The following is a 15,251-nucleotide window of genomic DNA, read 5'->3' as shown; positions in this document are numbered from 1 at the left end:
TTTGGTCAAACTCATGTTGGTAGTTTCGAGAACACTGTCCAACCATCTCGTTCTCTGTCGTCCCCTTCTCCTTGTGCCCTCCATCTTTCCCAACATCAGGGTCTTTTCCAGGGAGTCTTCTCTTCTCATGAGGTGGCCAAAGTATTGGAGCCTCAGCTTCACGATCTGTCCTTCTAGTGAGCACTCAGGGCTGATTTCCTTAAGAATGGATAGGTTTGATCTTCTTGCAGTCCATGGGACTCTCAAGAGTCTCCTCCAGCACCATAATTCAAAAGCATCAATTCTTCAGCGATCAGCCTTCTTTATGGTCCAGGTCTCACTTCCATACATCACTACTGGGAAAACCATGGCTTTAACTATACGGACCTTTGTTGGCAAGGTGATGTCTCTGCTTTTTTCTTATAATTCTTTTTCCTGTAATTCTTATGATTACAAGTATCATATATGCACTAGGAATTTTTATTTTTATTTTTAAAAACACAGCAAACTATGGCAAGTTCTTAAAGAAATGGGAGTGCCTGATCACCTCATCTGTCTCCTGAGAAATCTCTATGTGGGACAAGAAGCTACAGTTAGAACTGGATATGGAACAACTGATTGGTTCAAAATTGGGAAAGGAGTACGACAAGGCTGTATTTTGTCTCCCTGCTTATTTAATTTATATGCAGAATACATCATGCGAAAGGCTGGGCTGGATGAATCCCAAGCTGGAATCAAGATTGCCGGAAGAAATATCAACAACCTCAGATATGCAGATGACACAACCTTGATGGCAGAAAGTGAGGAGGAATTAAAGAACCTTTTAATGAGGGTGAAAGAGGAGAGCGCAAAATATGGTCTGAAGCTCAACATCAAAAAAACGAAGATCATGGCCACTGGTCCCATCACCTCCTGGCAAATAGAAGGGGAAGAAATGGAGGCAGTGAGAGATTTTACTTTCTTGGGCTCCATGATCACTGCAGATGGTGACAGCAGCCACGAAATTAAAAGACGCCTGCTTCTTGGGAGAAGGGCAATGACAGGCCTAGACAGCATCTTGAGAAGTAGAGACGTCACCTTGCCAACAAAGGTCCGCAAGAAGATCAAACACATCCATTCTTAAGGAAATCAGCCCTGAGTGCTCACTGGAAGGACAGATCGTGAAGCTGAGGCTCCAATACTTTGGCCACCTCATGAGAAGAGAAGACTCCCTGGAGAAGACACTGATGCTGGGAAAGATGGAGGGCACAAGGAGAAGGGGGAGACAGAGGACAAGATGGTTGGATAGTGTTTTCGAGGTTACCAGCATGAGTTTGACCAAACTGCGGGAGGTAGTGGAGGACAGAGGTGCCTGGCGTGCTCTGGTCCATGGGGTCACGAAGAGTCGGACACGACTAAACGACTAAACAACAACATTCCTAGCCTCCTCCTCCTTCTTCTCATTATTATTTTACATCTATATCACCAACTTTCCTCCAAAGAGTTCAGGGTGGCAGGCATGATTCTCACCTCCAACTTTATCCTCACAACAACCCTGTGATGCAGGGTCAGGCTGGCCCAGAGTCACTCAGTGACCTTGATGGCCGAGCAGGGATTTGAACCCGGATCTCCCCAGACCTAGCCACTATAGCATGCTGGCTCTCAATACCATGTCAGCACTGCATGCAGTAGAAGCTGTACTGTGTCTATTTCTCACACAAACAACTTCATTCAGTGGGTCTCCAGAACAAGCTTAAACCAACAAAAGATGTCAAGCCCATAGGTTCAAGTATTAGGAATTAGACTCCATTTCATCCTCCTACTTGTACTAAAATTAACCGGTAATAACAATGGGGCAAACAAGGAACAGCAACTTTTAAAAGCCTTCTAAGGTCTTACAGAAAGGGTGGTGATGACTTCTGTCAATTTATTTATTTATTTATTAAATTTGTATACCGCCCTACACCCGCAGATCGCAGGGTGGTTCACAACAAAAACAAACCCACAATATAAAAAACACAAAATACATAATAAAAACAAAAACAAAGACAACCCACTAATTCCCCCGTGTGTTGAAGCACATACTTATTGCCACAGGACTCACAAGTTAATTAAGGGGGAATACTGCAAAGCTAGCCTAGTCTTCTCTCCCTTGGTGATTCCAGCAATTGTCCTGTTCATTCTGCTGATGAATGCCACTCCTTCTAAATGTTTGTATAATTGCAGATACGCACAGAGCTTTCGGGAGAAAAAAGACGTTGCTGCTCCCGATCTGTGATTCATTTTATTCAAATTTCTCAAAAGGAAATTTGTTATTTGACCAAAACATTGGTGGATTTTGAATGGCCAAATGATCACCCAATGGTCACCCAAATTTCTTTCCTAACACCATGCGCACGTATTCCAGGCTCTTTAGCCCATGCTTCTGTTTGTTCTCCTCACACTACAGAGAGAGGCAAGTTCAGGTCTGCTGAGAGCGACAGTTTGCGTAACCCAGTGCTAAATGCTGAATCTGGGATCTTCTAGAATGAAATAGCTTTTTACAAGGCCACTTTGCAATTCCATAGCAGTTAAAAGCATCCAGGCCCAGAGCATGGGAAGCCGAGATGCAGGTATGCACTTAGTCTACAGGATGAAGTGGTGCTTCAGAAACATCTACACATATCGATAGTGTTTAGAATTTAGTGCAAAGGGATTGTGAATGCTTCTATCAATTGATCTGTTTGATCTCCAAAACTGCACTCTATTGATTGGGGGACGGGAAAGGGAGGGGGGAAATTACATGCAAAAGACCAGCCAAAGTGAAATAATGTGCAGTTGCCTGCTCTTCTTACCAATCAGGTTCTTCCATTCAGGGTCCAGGTCTGCTTGATTGGCCAGGCAGCCTTTCAAGACGTTGCGGCAATAGCCGTTGCAGGGCTTTACGTTGGACATGCCCCGGCAGTGTGCACAGTACATCAGCTTCATAATAGCCCGAGTGCAATATTGGCTCAGTGGGACCTTTAAAAGAACACAGCCATTATTTCCTAAGTGCCACCAGAAAAAGAAAATGAAAGACAGAAGCAGCAGCTGTACAATATAAAATGCAGGATAAAAGAGAACAAGAGTCCTGCCTGCAGATTTACAATCTAAATAAACAAACAGACACACAAAGAAAGCAGAAGGGATTTGGGGGAAAGGGGGGGGGGGAGAAACACACACACAGCAATCTGTACAATTTGAAAACAAATCCTTGTGCTCATTAAGGAGAACAGTAAATAGTTTACTATCTGAAATTCATGGGTATGGCTAAATTTATCTCAAATTTAAGTCTATCATTAGAGCTGAGCAGAACGAAAAACCTCACAATGTTTCAAATTCTTAAATGTAGAATCTGACTAAAATGTGACCTTGAAAATTAACGTTTTGAGTCCCTTAGACCGGTCGGCCACTCTTGAGGGTTTTGCCAGGTATGAAAAAGCAAGTGTCAAAAGCTGCCGGCTACTAAATACTGTTAAGAATGACAACAATGATAAAATGTTAAATATCATTCTGGGTAATGGCTCAAACTGTCACAAAACTGTTGAACCTAAATATCAAATACTGTCAAAAGCCAAACAGTGACATAAAATATCAATGTTAAGATGCCTGCAACAAAAACAACGGAGAGCCTCGTGGGACGTTAAGGACTAACAAGAACGAGTGTAAAGTCTGAGCTGCACAAATCAAGAACACAGACAGTTGTCCACAGTTTATACCTGTGCTCAGTGCAACATGTGAATAATGGCTTTAAAAGGGGCCTGGATAAATTAGTGGAGGAGAGGCCCGTTATGGCAGCTAGATAGGGAATCTCCATGTTTAGGAATCTGCAAGCTACAGAACACCAAGGCTGGGGCAGAATCTTCATGCCCTGTTGCAGGCTCCCAAGGTCCGCGCACTGTGGCACAGTCAGGCATTCACCCAGACCACATAGGTTTCCAAATTCAGCTAGGGACACACACATGCAGTGCTCCTAGCTGAATTGGCACTGGATTGAGGCATATGAGTCTTAATGCCTGGGATTAAATTTGTCGGAATCATTTCAGTCCCCTCTGGTGATCACTGGGTGGCACTTCAGTCCTTCTGTAAATAGCAAGGCAATCAAAGGATAATAGTTTCAAAGAACAGAAATTAATCAACCAGAGAAAAACAACACACACACACACACACACAATAATCCCACCGATTAAAAAAAATCTAAAAGACCAAGACTTATTAAAAGTGTTGACATGCAAGATTTTCATTTGGCATTATTGTGATGTCAAGTTAAGGGCGCGAAACAAAAATAGTAATGATTTAAAAGTGGGGACTGTTCAGAGGAAAAGTTTACAGAGAAGGAGCTCCTTCCCTTTCCCAGCTAACCAGTCTTCTAGAAACAGGCCTGTACTCAGCTTGCCCTAATGGAGAAAAACAAAAACAAGACCCCGTTTCCAGAAGGGTAGGAACGTTAATCTCTTGCAGCAAAAACAGTTAAGAATCTCTTGGCATCCTAAAGTCTAACAAATTTATTATGGCATATGCTTTCATCGACTATGGTCCACCTCATTAGGAAGAGAACATGACCACAGGCACATGAGAAACACACAGCCCTACAGAATCACTGTGTATAAGTAGTGAAAATCATTCTGTGTGTACGACAAAAAGCAGTAGCAAGAAACTACTTGCCTTTTAGTTTGTTCCTCTTCCATGTGCCTTGCCAAACCTTATTTATGGTTTCTTAACATTGCCATGTTAACAGTTTTCAGTTATTAGTTCGCTCCCAAGAATGATTATTATGGAGATATTTTAAAAGAAAAGGCTTGGTCTTTGTGGGAACTTTAAGTCAAACTTATTTTATTTTGCCAGCATGACCTTTCATAGACAGTTCACTCTGTCATACACTTTCATTTTGTCCCTAGATGTCCATTTCAGTATCCGATGAAGCAGACTGGAGTCTACAAAAGCTCATAGAGTTAAAATAAAACAAGTTAATCTTGAAGGTGCTGCAAAGATAAAAGGCTTTTCTTTTTTAATAAACAACCAAATGCTCAAAACCCGAATTTCCTATGGAAAGAATGTTTGAAAGTATTCTAGGCATGGTTTTTGATCAGATTGACCATCACCAGGTGTGGAGACCAGCAGGCTACCCTCTGGCAGGGAAGCAACCCACACGTATTTATTGTTTATTTATTTGGGACTTTTTTTATTCCTGATGTTCAGCCAAAGGGTTTTCAGAGAGGGTAAGCAAGATTTAGAAGTAAAAACAACCGGCACAAGAGCAATAAAAAGTATATTAGTACCAGAGCAGGTTAAAACAACAATCTAAATAAACTTTAAAATTGAAAAAGGCCTACAAAACTAAAGTTTTCACCTAGCACTAAAAATACATCAAACTCAACACAGGACAAGTCTGCCTGAGGAGATCATTCTATAGTCACGAGAGTCACATGTGAAAAGGCCCTTTGTCAGGCAACCATGTGCTTTACCTCCTTTCTCGTAAGCTGGGGCAATGTTGGCATGGGGTGGAGTGTGGATATTCCATGTTGCTTCAGTGGCATGGGAATGAAATGTGCTTCAATAGCTCCCATGCCACCAGCATAATGTAAAAGCGGAGACCTGAGAGTCTAAACAGAATCATGACATGCACCGGCAGGCTACAAAACAGAACAGGGAAATGGGATTTACGTGAGTTCCCAGAATGGATTTTGGGTATATTGCATCTGAATTCCAAGAAGATTTATAATATTCTTAAAGACTGAAAGGAGAGGGGAGGGAAAGACTGACAAATACCCCCAGTGTGCAGCTGTACAAACAGCCTAAAGACCAGTTCCACCTGAAATGGATTTCTGTGTGCATGGATCACGCAGAATCATCTTCAGATCTATCCCAGATACGGAAAGGCAAGTGCTGGAATTGTTCCACGGCAGTTCTGGTTTCTAATGTAATCCAGCACTAGTGTACAGAACAGATTCCTGGAGAATATAAGCTATTTTTTCAGTTGTACATCAAAGCCCAGAACACAATGTCCAGGTCAGAGCATTCCACAGAATTATCCAGGCACTCTGAGCTGGCGCCAAAGTTTGGAGCAAGTGCATGGGAAAAAGCAGTACAATTACGAGATCAGGCTCTCAAACAAACAAAGCCACCATGGAGGTATCATGGATTAAGTGAAACTCCTGGTTCAAACTGAAGTTCCTTGAGAAGACAGATATGATACACAGTCTTTGGAAATGTGCATTAATGCTTGCTGTTAGGGTACTGTCAGGGGCTCAGGGGCTGAGCCAAAGGGGAAAGAGGAGTTGGAGAGCGAAGGGGAGGAATCTGAGGGGAGCTTAGGAGGGTATGACAGTGACCCGAGAGATTCCATGAGTCTCTCCAGCGAATCAGAAGATTCTCAGAAAGAGGCGCCTAGGGTCAGGGCAAGGGGGGCCAGCGGTGAGTCCCCAAGCGGCAGCTGGAGATCAGGGCCAGCTTCCCTGCCAGAGCGTAGCGGGGGGGAAGAAACCCACAGATCAGAACCGGCGTCCACTCTAGCAGGGAGAGAGAGAGAGCCAGAGCTGACCACGCCTCCGTCGGAGAGTGGAGGGGCGGAGCAGAGGTCATTTCCAGCCAGCCCCTCTGAAGGAGGAAGCAGTGACAGGAGCAGTGTAGCCGTTAGGAGGAAAGTGGCTGGCTGGGCGCGCGCGCCAAGTTCAAATGTGCAGGCGCGCGGGTCAGCAGAAAATCCGGATTGGGAGCCAGGTCCCAAAGCCCGCCGGAGACAGGGGGAGGAGTCAGAGGAATCCGCCTCCGAAGAGTCCAGGAGGGGTGGAACCCCAGGGGGCAGGAGGACCCAGAGGAGAAAAGAGCAGAGGAAGAGGTGGAGCAAAGCTAGGGTGTTAAACTGGTGTAGGGGAGGGGAAGAGTCAGACGGAGCTTCGACGGTCTAGAGCTACAGACGTAGGGATGCGCGCCATGGATGTAAAACCAACAATGAACTTCAATAAAGACTTCTGTATATAAAGAGACACTGGCGTTGGTCCTCTGTGAGCTGGGACCTGAGGCACCCCTGACAGGTACTTATAAACTGAATAGTTGTTGTTGTTGTTTAGTCGTTTAGTCGTGTCCGACTCTTCGTGACCCCATGGACCAGAGCACGCCAGGCACTCCTGTCTTCCACTGCCTCCCGCAGTTTGGTCAGACTCATGTTCAAGAACACTGTCCAACCATCTCGTCCTCTGTCGTCCCCTTCTCCTTGTGCCCTCCATCTTTCCCAACATCAGGGTCTTTTCCAGGGAGTCTTCTCTTCTCATGAGGTGGCCAAAGTACTGGAGCCTCAACTTCACGATCTGTCCTTCCAGTGAGCACTCAGGGCTGATTTCCTTAAGAATGGATACATTTGATCATCTTGCAGTCCATGGGACTCTCAAGAGTCTCCTCCAGCACCATAATTCAAAAGCACCAATTCTTCGGCGATCAGCCTTCTTTATGGTCCAGCTCTCACTTCCATACACTCACTTCCATACATCTCTACTGAATATACATACATCTATAACTGAATAGTTATAGTATGGCAAACCCATCAATCCGTGCAGCCTTCAGTATTCCTTAGGATTGCTGGCTCTACAATTAGACAGGGCGAGGTAACCACCTCAGGTGGCAGCAACATCAACCCCCTACAATTCCTCCTGAGCCCCCAGTCATTTTCCTCTGTTGCCACATGGGCTCCCTAAAATGACCTCATGCCTCATGTGCAGTGATGAAGGAAGGTTCAATTACCAGTCAGGATGGCATCTGTTTATGGAATGCTGGCGATTCCATCTTGTCCTTCATCTTAGGCAGCAAAATGTGTTGGGCTAGCCCTGGTAAGGATCCTAATACTTTCTTGATTTAGGTGAAATGGAGACTGTAGAGTGGAGAGCTACTATATCAACATGCATTTGTCCTAACATAAAGGGATCTCAGGCAAACAGTAATTTCATCTACTTGAATAAAGAGTCCTAATCAAGTTCCTACAATGGATGCAACCACAAAGCAAAGATTGAAATCAGGGTTTCAGGACCTTAGGGAAATATTCTGATCCTAAACCAACCACACCCCCTATCTAAGCTTTGTGGCATCATTGTTTAAGAAGTTAAGATTCATATCAGTCCATGCTTCACATGCAATGTTCCTCTGCGTAAGTCATTATTTGCTACTGGTACTGAGAAATGTTTCCAACTGCAGCCATTAGTATTCCTCAGGTAGTATTTGATAAATGCAATATAGCTCCCTCATGGTTCCTTACACAACTCTTAGTTGACTGTGCTTTCTCATACTGGACCGTTCAGTATTTCACAAGCTGTCCAGGCTGTTGTTCACTTTCCTCTATGTGCATATGTGGATAAACAAGGAAGAGGATTCCAGCAGCCTGTAGCAGCACTGTGTGAGTGGGGAAAAACAGCACATGGTGGAGTACCACTGGTTCCATTTTCAGGCACACAGTGCTTGGAGGATGACATGCTGGTCCTTGCATCCTATTGATAGGAGGCAGAGGGAGAGTCCCCAAATGGTCATAAGAACTGGGTCATGCGGATGGGTGGAAAAGATGGCATCACATTTGCTGTCTCTGTGTGGAAATGGCTTAAGTCTTTATGGATTCCACTGATTTCTCTTTTTAATTCACAAAACACATTTCCTGTGCACACCAGCTGTTGCAGCAACCCCCAGCATGCAACCACACAAGAAAGGTCATAAATGGAAGACAGGGGTTATTGGGTTGATATTTTTATTTTGATTATGTATTTTGTGGTCTTATATTTTGATTTTATTCTGTGAACTGCCCTGAGCCTCTGGGTATAGGGCGGTATATAAATTCAATCGACCAATCAATAAAAACATGGGAAACATGTCGATATGGGGTACAATTAAGTCAAAGTTGAACAGACACATCTCATTGCTTCTAATATGAGAGTTCAGCATATGCATAAGCCTTTCCTACTGCAATCAGTGGAACTGAAAAGGGCTGATTAGCTGGATCATCCTCATGACGTGCTTTGATCCAATAAATTGTTTTTAAAACATACCCTACTCCCATTCTGAATAGCTGGAATATTTCTGAAAATGCTGCTTTTCACTCAAATCATTGCCAAGTAAAATTTCTCTTGCTAATTCAAAACTGATGAAAAGTTACGTAGGCGGGAGTGGAGAGGACTATCTTAAACCAAAACACTCAATGATCAACATAACAATTATCAGATTAAAGCCTGTCATTTCTGGGTGCATGGAAATCAGAACACAAGGACTGTAGCCAAAGCAAAGGATAACAAGATTTGTTCCATTTTTAAACAGTCTGGTGCAGTGTGAATGCAGTACATGACAGCGAATGGTTTTGCCAAGCACCATCAATCCTGTTCTTGTAACCGCATCTGCTGAAATACCTGGGTGCACTCCTGTCAATGCTACTTTCATTAAGACAAGAATTTCATGAAGATCAGTTCATACCAGGTCAAATCTTCAGGATTGTGAAGGCCTTTCTAATATCACTTGACAACTCAGTGAAGAGAAACAACAATGCAATCTTTATGCAAACACAGTTCTCCTAAAGTTTCTTCCTTATGGTCTCACTCAGCAGCAGTCGCTGCAGATAAAATCTGGCAAGTGGGCATCTCTCTCACTGAGATGTGTTCCTACATGCTTTCGTTGAGCAGGTGTGGAGGAAAGCTCTGCCAGACGCTTGCAATCTGTCTTTACCTTTTAATTGAGGGGAATTAAAGAGGCATTTTCCAAGGGTCATATTAGGGAGGGATCGGTGTTAAAAAAAAAACTTGTTCAGACCTGTCTAAATTTCCTAGTGAAGAATTTCTTTGTTCGTACGCACATTAATCCTTTGGGAATGAATAAATAATTTAGATAAGTAACAGATCAAGGCAAATGTAATCTGATATGTTCTTAATATACACATTTCATTATTTTCATGCCAAGGTATTCTAACTAAGGAGTCAACCAGAGGTTTGCTGTTCATTTCAAATGCACAACAATATATTGCTTTCCTGTCCTTTTGAACAATTGACGAGGAGGGAGAAGGGAAGTTACAGGCAGTCTAACTTTGACAAAGACTCAACACACGCTCAAGGAGCATCTACCTTTTGTCACTCGCCTGTCAAACTTGATCTGCAAGCTCAGCACCATGCTGACCTGGCCAGGTGTGTAAAACTGGCATTGTGCAAGCTGCAGTTATCTATTGCCAAGAATAAATTACCATCTGGGTTAAAAATATAAACCAAAAGTATTTACTAACAGACATATATACAGTGGTACCCTGGTTCTCAAACGGCTTAGTTGTCGAACAGATCAGCTCCTGAACGACGCAAACCCGGAAGTAAGTGTTCCAGTTTGTGAACATTTTTTTGGAAGCCAAAAGTCCAACGTGGCTTCTACTTGAGTGCAAGAAGCTCAGAAGCTACGCCTTGGTTTTCGAATGGTTTTGGGAGTCGAACAGGCTCCCAGAATGGATGAAGTTTGAGAACCAAGGTGTCTGGCAAAGACAGCTGTCCGTTTCCAACTTTCTTTTACCTTTTTCTTTCACTATGTCTCACTCTGTCCTGCCTACGATTTTGAACTGCCTCTTGTTGGGCCTTTACAAATAATACTTTCCTCAATGGATAGTACTCAAGAGGAATGATGGGGAAAGGCCACAGGGGTCTCTGTCTGCAATATCTACATATACCCTATCCATCACAAGGATGGGCCATTTCACTAGTTCCTGCATTAAACAATAAATATATTATGATGGAACTCATTAAAGGATTGTTTATACCATCAAGAACACTTGTGGGTTGCCAGTTCATGCTCTGTAATGATGAAAACAGCCTCCACCGAAACAGATGAGTCAGAAATTCTTAATGACTCAAGGGTCATTTTCCTCACTTTCAAATCACTTCAGCCTTTGTTAAAACTTCACAAAAGCAAATTAGAGAACTAACTACAGTGGTGCCTCGCAAGACGAAATTAATTCGTTCCGCAATTCTCTTCGTCTTGCGAGTTTTTCGTCTTGCGATGCATGGTTTCCCATAGGAATGCATTGAAAATCAATTAATGCGTTCCTAGGGAAACCGCCTTCAGACCAGGTCCGGGGACAGTCTGTCCCCCGACCTCTTCTGAAGGCTGGGGGGGGGGGGACAAGGGCTTTTTTCCCACTGCCAGCCTTCAGAAGGCTGTTCTGAAGGCTGGCGGTGGGAAGAAAAGCCCTTCTTCCCACCTCCCGCCCTGCAAGCTCCGGGGACAGGAGGTCTTTGCTGCCGACCGCCAGCATTTTAAAAGCCCCTGCTGTCCCGGGGCGATTTTAAAATGCTGGCGGGCGGGAGCAAAGTCTCCGCTGCCCCGGGGAGATTTTAAAATGCTGGGGGTCGGCAGCGAACGCTTCGCTCCCGCCCGCCAGCATTTTAAGATCGCCCGGGGCAGCGGAGAAGTCTCCGCTGTCCCGGGAAGGCAGGCGGGGGGAGCAAAGACTTTTGCCACCGCCTGCCTTCAGAAGAGGTCCAGGACCTCGTTCCGATGCCCGGCGGCAGGGTGCGAGGTTCCCGCCCCACAGCCCCGCTTCGGAGCAGCGTTCCGAAGCGGGGCGGCTGGGGCAGGTGTTCCCTGGACCTCTTTTGAAGCAAGCGGCTGCGGAGAGAAGCGATCTCCCCGCAGCCGCTTGCTTCAAAAGGGGTCCGGGACCTCTTTTGAAAGAAGCGGCTGCGGAGAAAAGCGATCTCCCCGCAGCCGCTTGCTTCAAAAGGGGTCCGGGACCTCTTTTGAAGGAAGCGGCTGCGGAGAAAAGCGATCTCCCCGCAGCCGCTTGCTTCAAAAGAGGTCCGGGACCTCTTTTGAAGCAAGCGGCTGCGTAGAGAAGCGATCTCCCCGCAGCCGCTTGCTTCAAAAGGGGTCCGGGACCTCTTTTGAAGGAAGCGGCTGCGGAGAAAAGCGATCTCCCCGCAGCCGCTTGCTTCAAAAGGGGTCCGGGACCTCTTTTGAAGGAAGCGGCTGCGGAGAAAAGCGATCTCCCCGCAGCCGCTTGCTTCAAAAGGGGTCCGGGACCTCTTTTGAAGCAAGCGGCTGCGGAGAAAAGCGATCTCCCCGCAGCCGCTTGCTTCAAAAGGGGTCCGGGACCTCTTTTGAAAGAAGCGGCTGCGGAGAAAAGCGATCTCCCCGCAGCCGCTTGCTTCAAAAGGGGTCCGGGACCTCTTTTGAAGGAAGCGGCTGCGGAGAAAAGCGATCTCCCCGCAGCCGCTTGCTTCAAAAGAGGTCCGGGACCTCTTTTGAAGCAAGCGGCTGCGTAGAGAAGCGATCTCCCCGCAGCCGCTTGCTTCAAAAGGGGTCCGGGACCTCTTTTGAAGGAAGCGGCTGCGGAGAAAAGCGATCTCCCCGCAGCCGCTTGCTTCAAAAGAGGTCCGGGACCTCTTTTGAAGCAAGCGGCTGCGTAGAGAAGCGCAGCCGCTTGCTTCAAAAGAGGTCCAGGGGCAGCGGGAAGCGCTTCCCGCTGCCCCCAGACCTCTTTTGAAGCAAGGGGCGGTGGGGAGAAGCGATCTCCCCGCCGCCCCTTGCTTCAAAAGAGAAGACCCGCTGTCCCCGGGGCAAGCTTCGTTTTGCGAAGCAAGCCCATAGGGAAATTCGTCTTGCGAGGCAACTCGAAAACGAAAAAACCTTTCGTTTTGCGAGTTTTTCGTCTCGCGAGGCGTTCGTCTTGCGGGGTACCACTGTAGTACTCTGCATCACTTTAAACTGCTTGAAGTGACACCAAGTTGGGATGGGATTTAGACTGATGCTACAGCACATGGAGAGGGAATATTTAGCTGCCGTCATCCGGGGGGCGGGGGATCCCTCGGCATAGAAACAGTGAAACTAGTGAGAGTTGGCACCAGTGAGAGATTCCCCCCATTCCTCTATGGGGGTAGAAGGATAATTTCTTTCCAATTGTGGCAGGAGAGGTAAGGGTTAAACCTCCCCTCCTAATGGTTCTAATCTGTGGTCCTAATCTTGATCAGCCTCCCCTCTCTTGATTTTAGTTAAACACCCTGATGTCACGTCAGGCAACACATTTAAGGTGATGTGTAGGTAAGCCCCTTAAAGCTGCAATCTTATGCACACTTATGCTCAAGTATACATGCATAGGATTGCCCTGTTAGTGAATTAATGGCCTGTCAATACAAGGGGACATACACACAAGAGTACACAAAACAGAATGCGTCAGGATGTTATACTGATGTTTGATACAACATGAAGTTGATTTCAGAGGCTAATGCAACAGAAGCACACCCCTTGATACAGCACCTTGTTCGTGATAAACACTGACATTTCAAGAAGGCTGTCACCAGCCATTATTGTGCAGTTACGATCAGTACTGAGAGATGCACTCAGCATCTCTCTGAGACGTGCCTAAAAAGGTGTGTGTGTGTGCGTGTGTGTGTAAAAGAGGGAGGGAGAGATGTGGGTTTCCCCCGTTAAATACGACAAAAACTTGATTGGCTGTGTGTTTTCTTGTTGAGTGGTCAGTTGCAATTCAGGGCATTTAGAAAAATGCATGTCCCATCTAGCATGGTGGCAGAATCTTAAACTTCAGAGAACTCATGATACATCACTTAAAGGGACTAATGCTCCAAGGTTTTCTGTCTGACAGATATTATCAACGTGCAAAAAAAAGGAAAAAGCCAGCAGATATTCTATGGAAGAGAGGTGCACCTGGAGATAGCAATAACAGCAAAGCATCATAATCCTTTGCATTTGAAGAGTGATTTATTTCCCCCCACACTCCCCTGCTTTATCCAAATCAAAGATATAAAATGAACGTGCATGTGTGTGCATAGCAGAAATACATTTAGTTCTTCTTTATCGTCATCTTAAGTTTCCTGCTTTAGATGCAGTTATTTAGCTTTTTGAAAGAGCTTCTAAATATAGCCTTAAGAAGTGGCTATTATGAGACAGAGGACATACCAAAATACACCAGCATGACAATCCTAACCATAGTAAGTCATAATGAATTCAATGGGGGCTTACTCCCAGGTGTTAAGAAGTTTTATGACCTGCTCTCCCTGTGCACTGCTGGAAGAGAGCAGCACCACCCAGCTCCTTAAGCAAATAGGCAGTTCTCCCCCTGTCTGCACAGCAATGTGAAATCTATAAAATTGTGTGATAGCATCTTGTTCGCTACGTGATCTCCAATCGACTAGGATTACATAGTGAGCAAAAAATAGAAAATGATTCCAGAGGAGGTACAGTAACAGAGAATACTGTGGCTGTGAACAGCCATCCAGAAATGAGGATAATAAGGTATATGGGGATGTTCCTAAACCCAACTCCCATTATTGCTTTGGAAAAGTTACATTCGCTCAGCCCATTTACATCCTTCATTTTCTGCAAAACTGTCCTTGAATAGTCATCTATTGTGGGGAAGCAAACTTGGCCTTAGAGAACAGGACCAAGAGGCAAGACAAATGTTAAATGAAAAGATTATCACGAAGGAGAAAATGTGCAGGGCTCTCCAAGTATCACGATAGGGCTGTAGTCAAATTAGATGTGATGAGTGGAGAGGAATCTACAAAACGATTTAGTATACAAAGTCTGCAACAGACTGTAATATTTTTCTGTTAATCCGGAACATCATTTTTAAAATAGCACATATTTTCCAACAGATGCCTGGTGCTTGACCAACTCACTTCCATCCTAGACAGTTTATCACTGGGACACACACATTTTGCCTGAGCTAAAAATATGCTAGAAATGTGTCTGTGTGTGTGTGTGTGTGTGTGTGTGTGTGTGTGTGTGTGAAAGTGTGTGAAATACACAGTTCATTTCATTTGCCTATTCAGACCTTTGAAAAGGTGGCAAACTGATCTCCAGAGATCAATACACATAGAAGGCTAAGGGGAAATTATCACTCTAACCCTAAAAAAATCCAGTGTACACATAAAGGTGTGTAAATGGCTGAGGGCACCACTGCTTGCTGGGTTTTTCACTTGAAATGACTGACAAAAAATCATCTTGCCTCTTCTGTGGTATTGGCCTGTTTTACTTAATTCTGCCAAACTACAATGGCCGTTTTTGGTAGGGATAGCCTAGCCATGGTTAACCCAGCTCTGGTAATCTCCAAATTGGACAATTGTAATGTGGGGTGATGCCCCTGAAGATGACCTGGAAATAACAACTAGTGCAAAATGCTGTGGCTTGAATGCTGGAAGGGAAGCAGACCATGAGCACATTGCCTCTATCTGAAAAGAGCTGTACTGGTTACCAACTGTTTTCCAGGCCCAATTCAAGGTACTTACTCTGATGTTTACAGCCCTAAATGGCTTGGGACC

General features: G+C 45.0%; 1 protein-coding gene across 1 annotated transcript in view; it reads right to left on the bottom strand.

Annotated features, from left to right (window-relative positions):
* The window catches only part of GPC1 (glypican 1), a 192,395-nt gene that overhangs the window by 10,196 nt on the left and 166,948 nt on the right, over positions 1-15,251 (bottom strand). Inside the window, exon 4 of the mRNA XM_028730983.2 lies at positions 2,793-2,958. Coding sequence (XP_028586816.2) covers positions 2,793-2,958 — 166 coding nt within the window. The remainder of the gene's footprint in view (positions 1-2,792; positions 2,959-15,251) is intronic.

The sequence above is a fragment of the Podarcis muralis genome, chromosome 6, assembly GCF_964188315.1.
Source record: "Podarcis muralis chromosome 6, rPodMur119.hap1.1, whole genome shotgun sequence".
Taxonomy (NCBI): domain Eukaryota; kingdom Metazoa; phylum Chordata; class Lepidosauria; order Squamata; family Lacertidae; genus Podarcis; species Podarcis muralis.
Note: the sequence above shows the minus strand (reverse complement) of the source record. Positions and strands in the feature narration are given on the sequence as shown.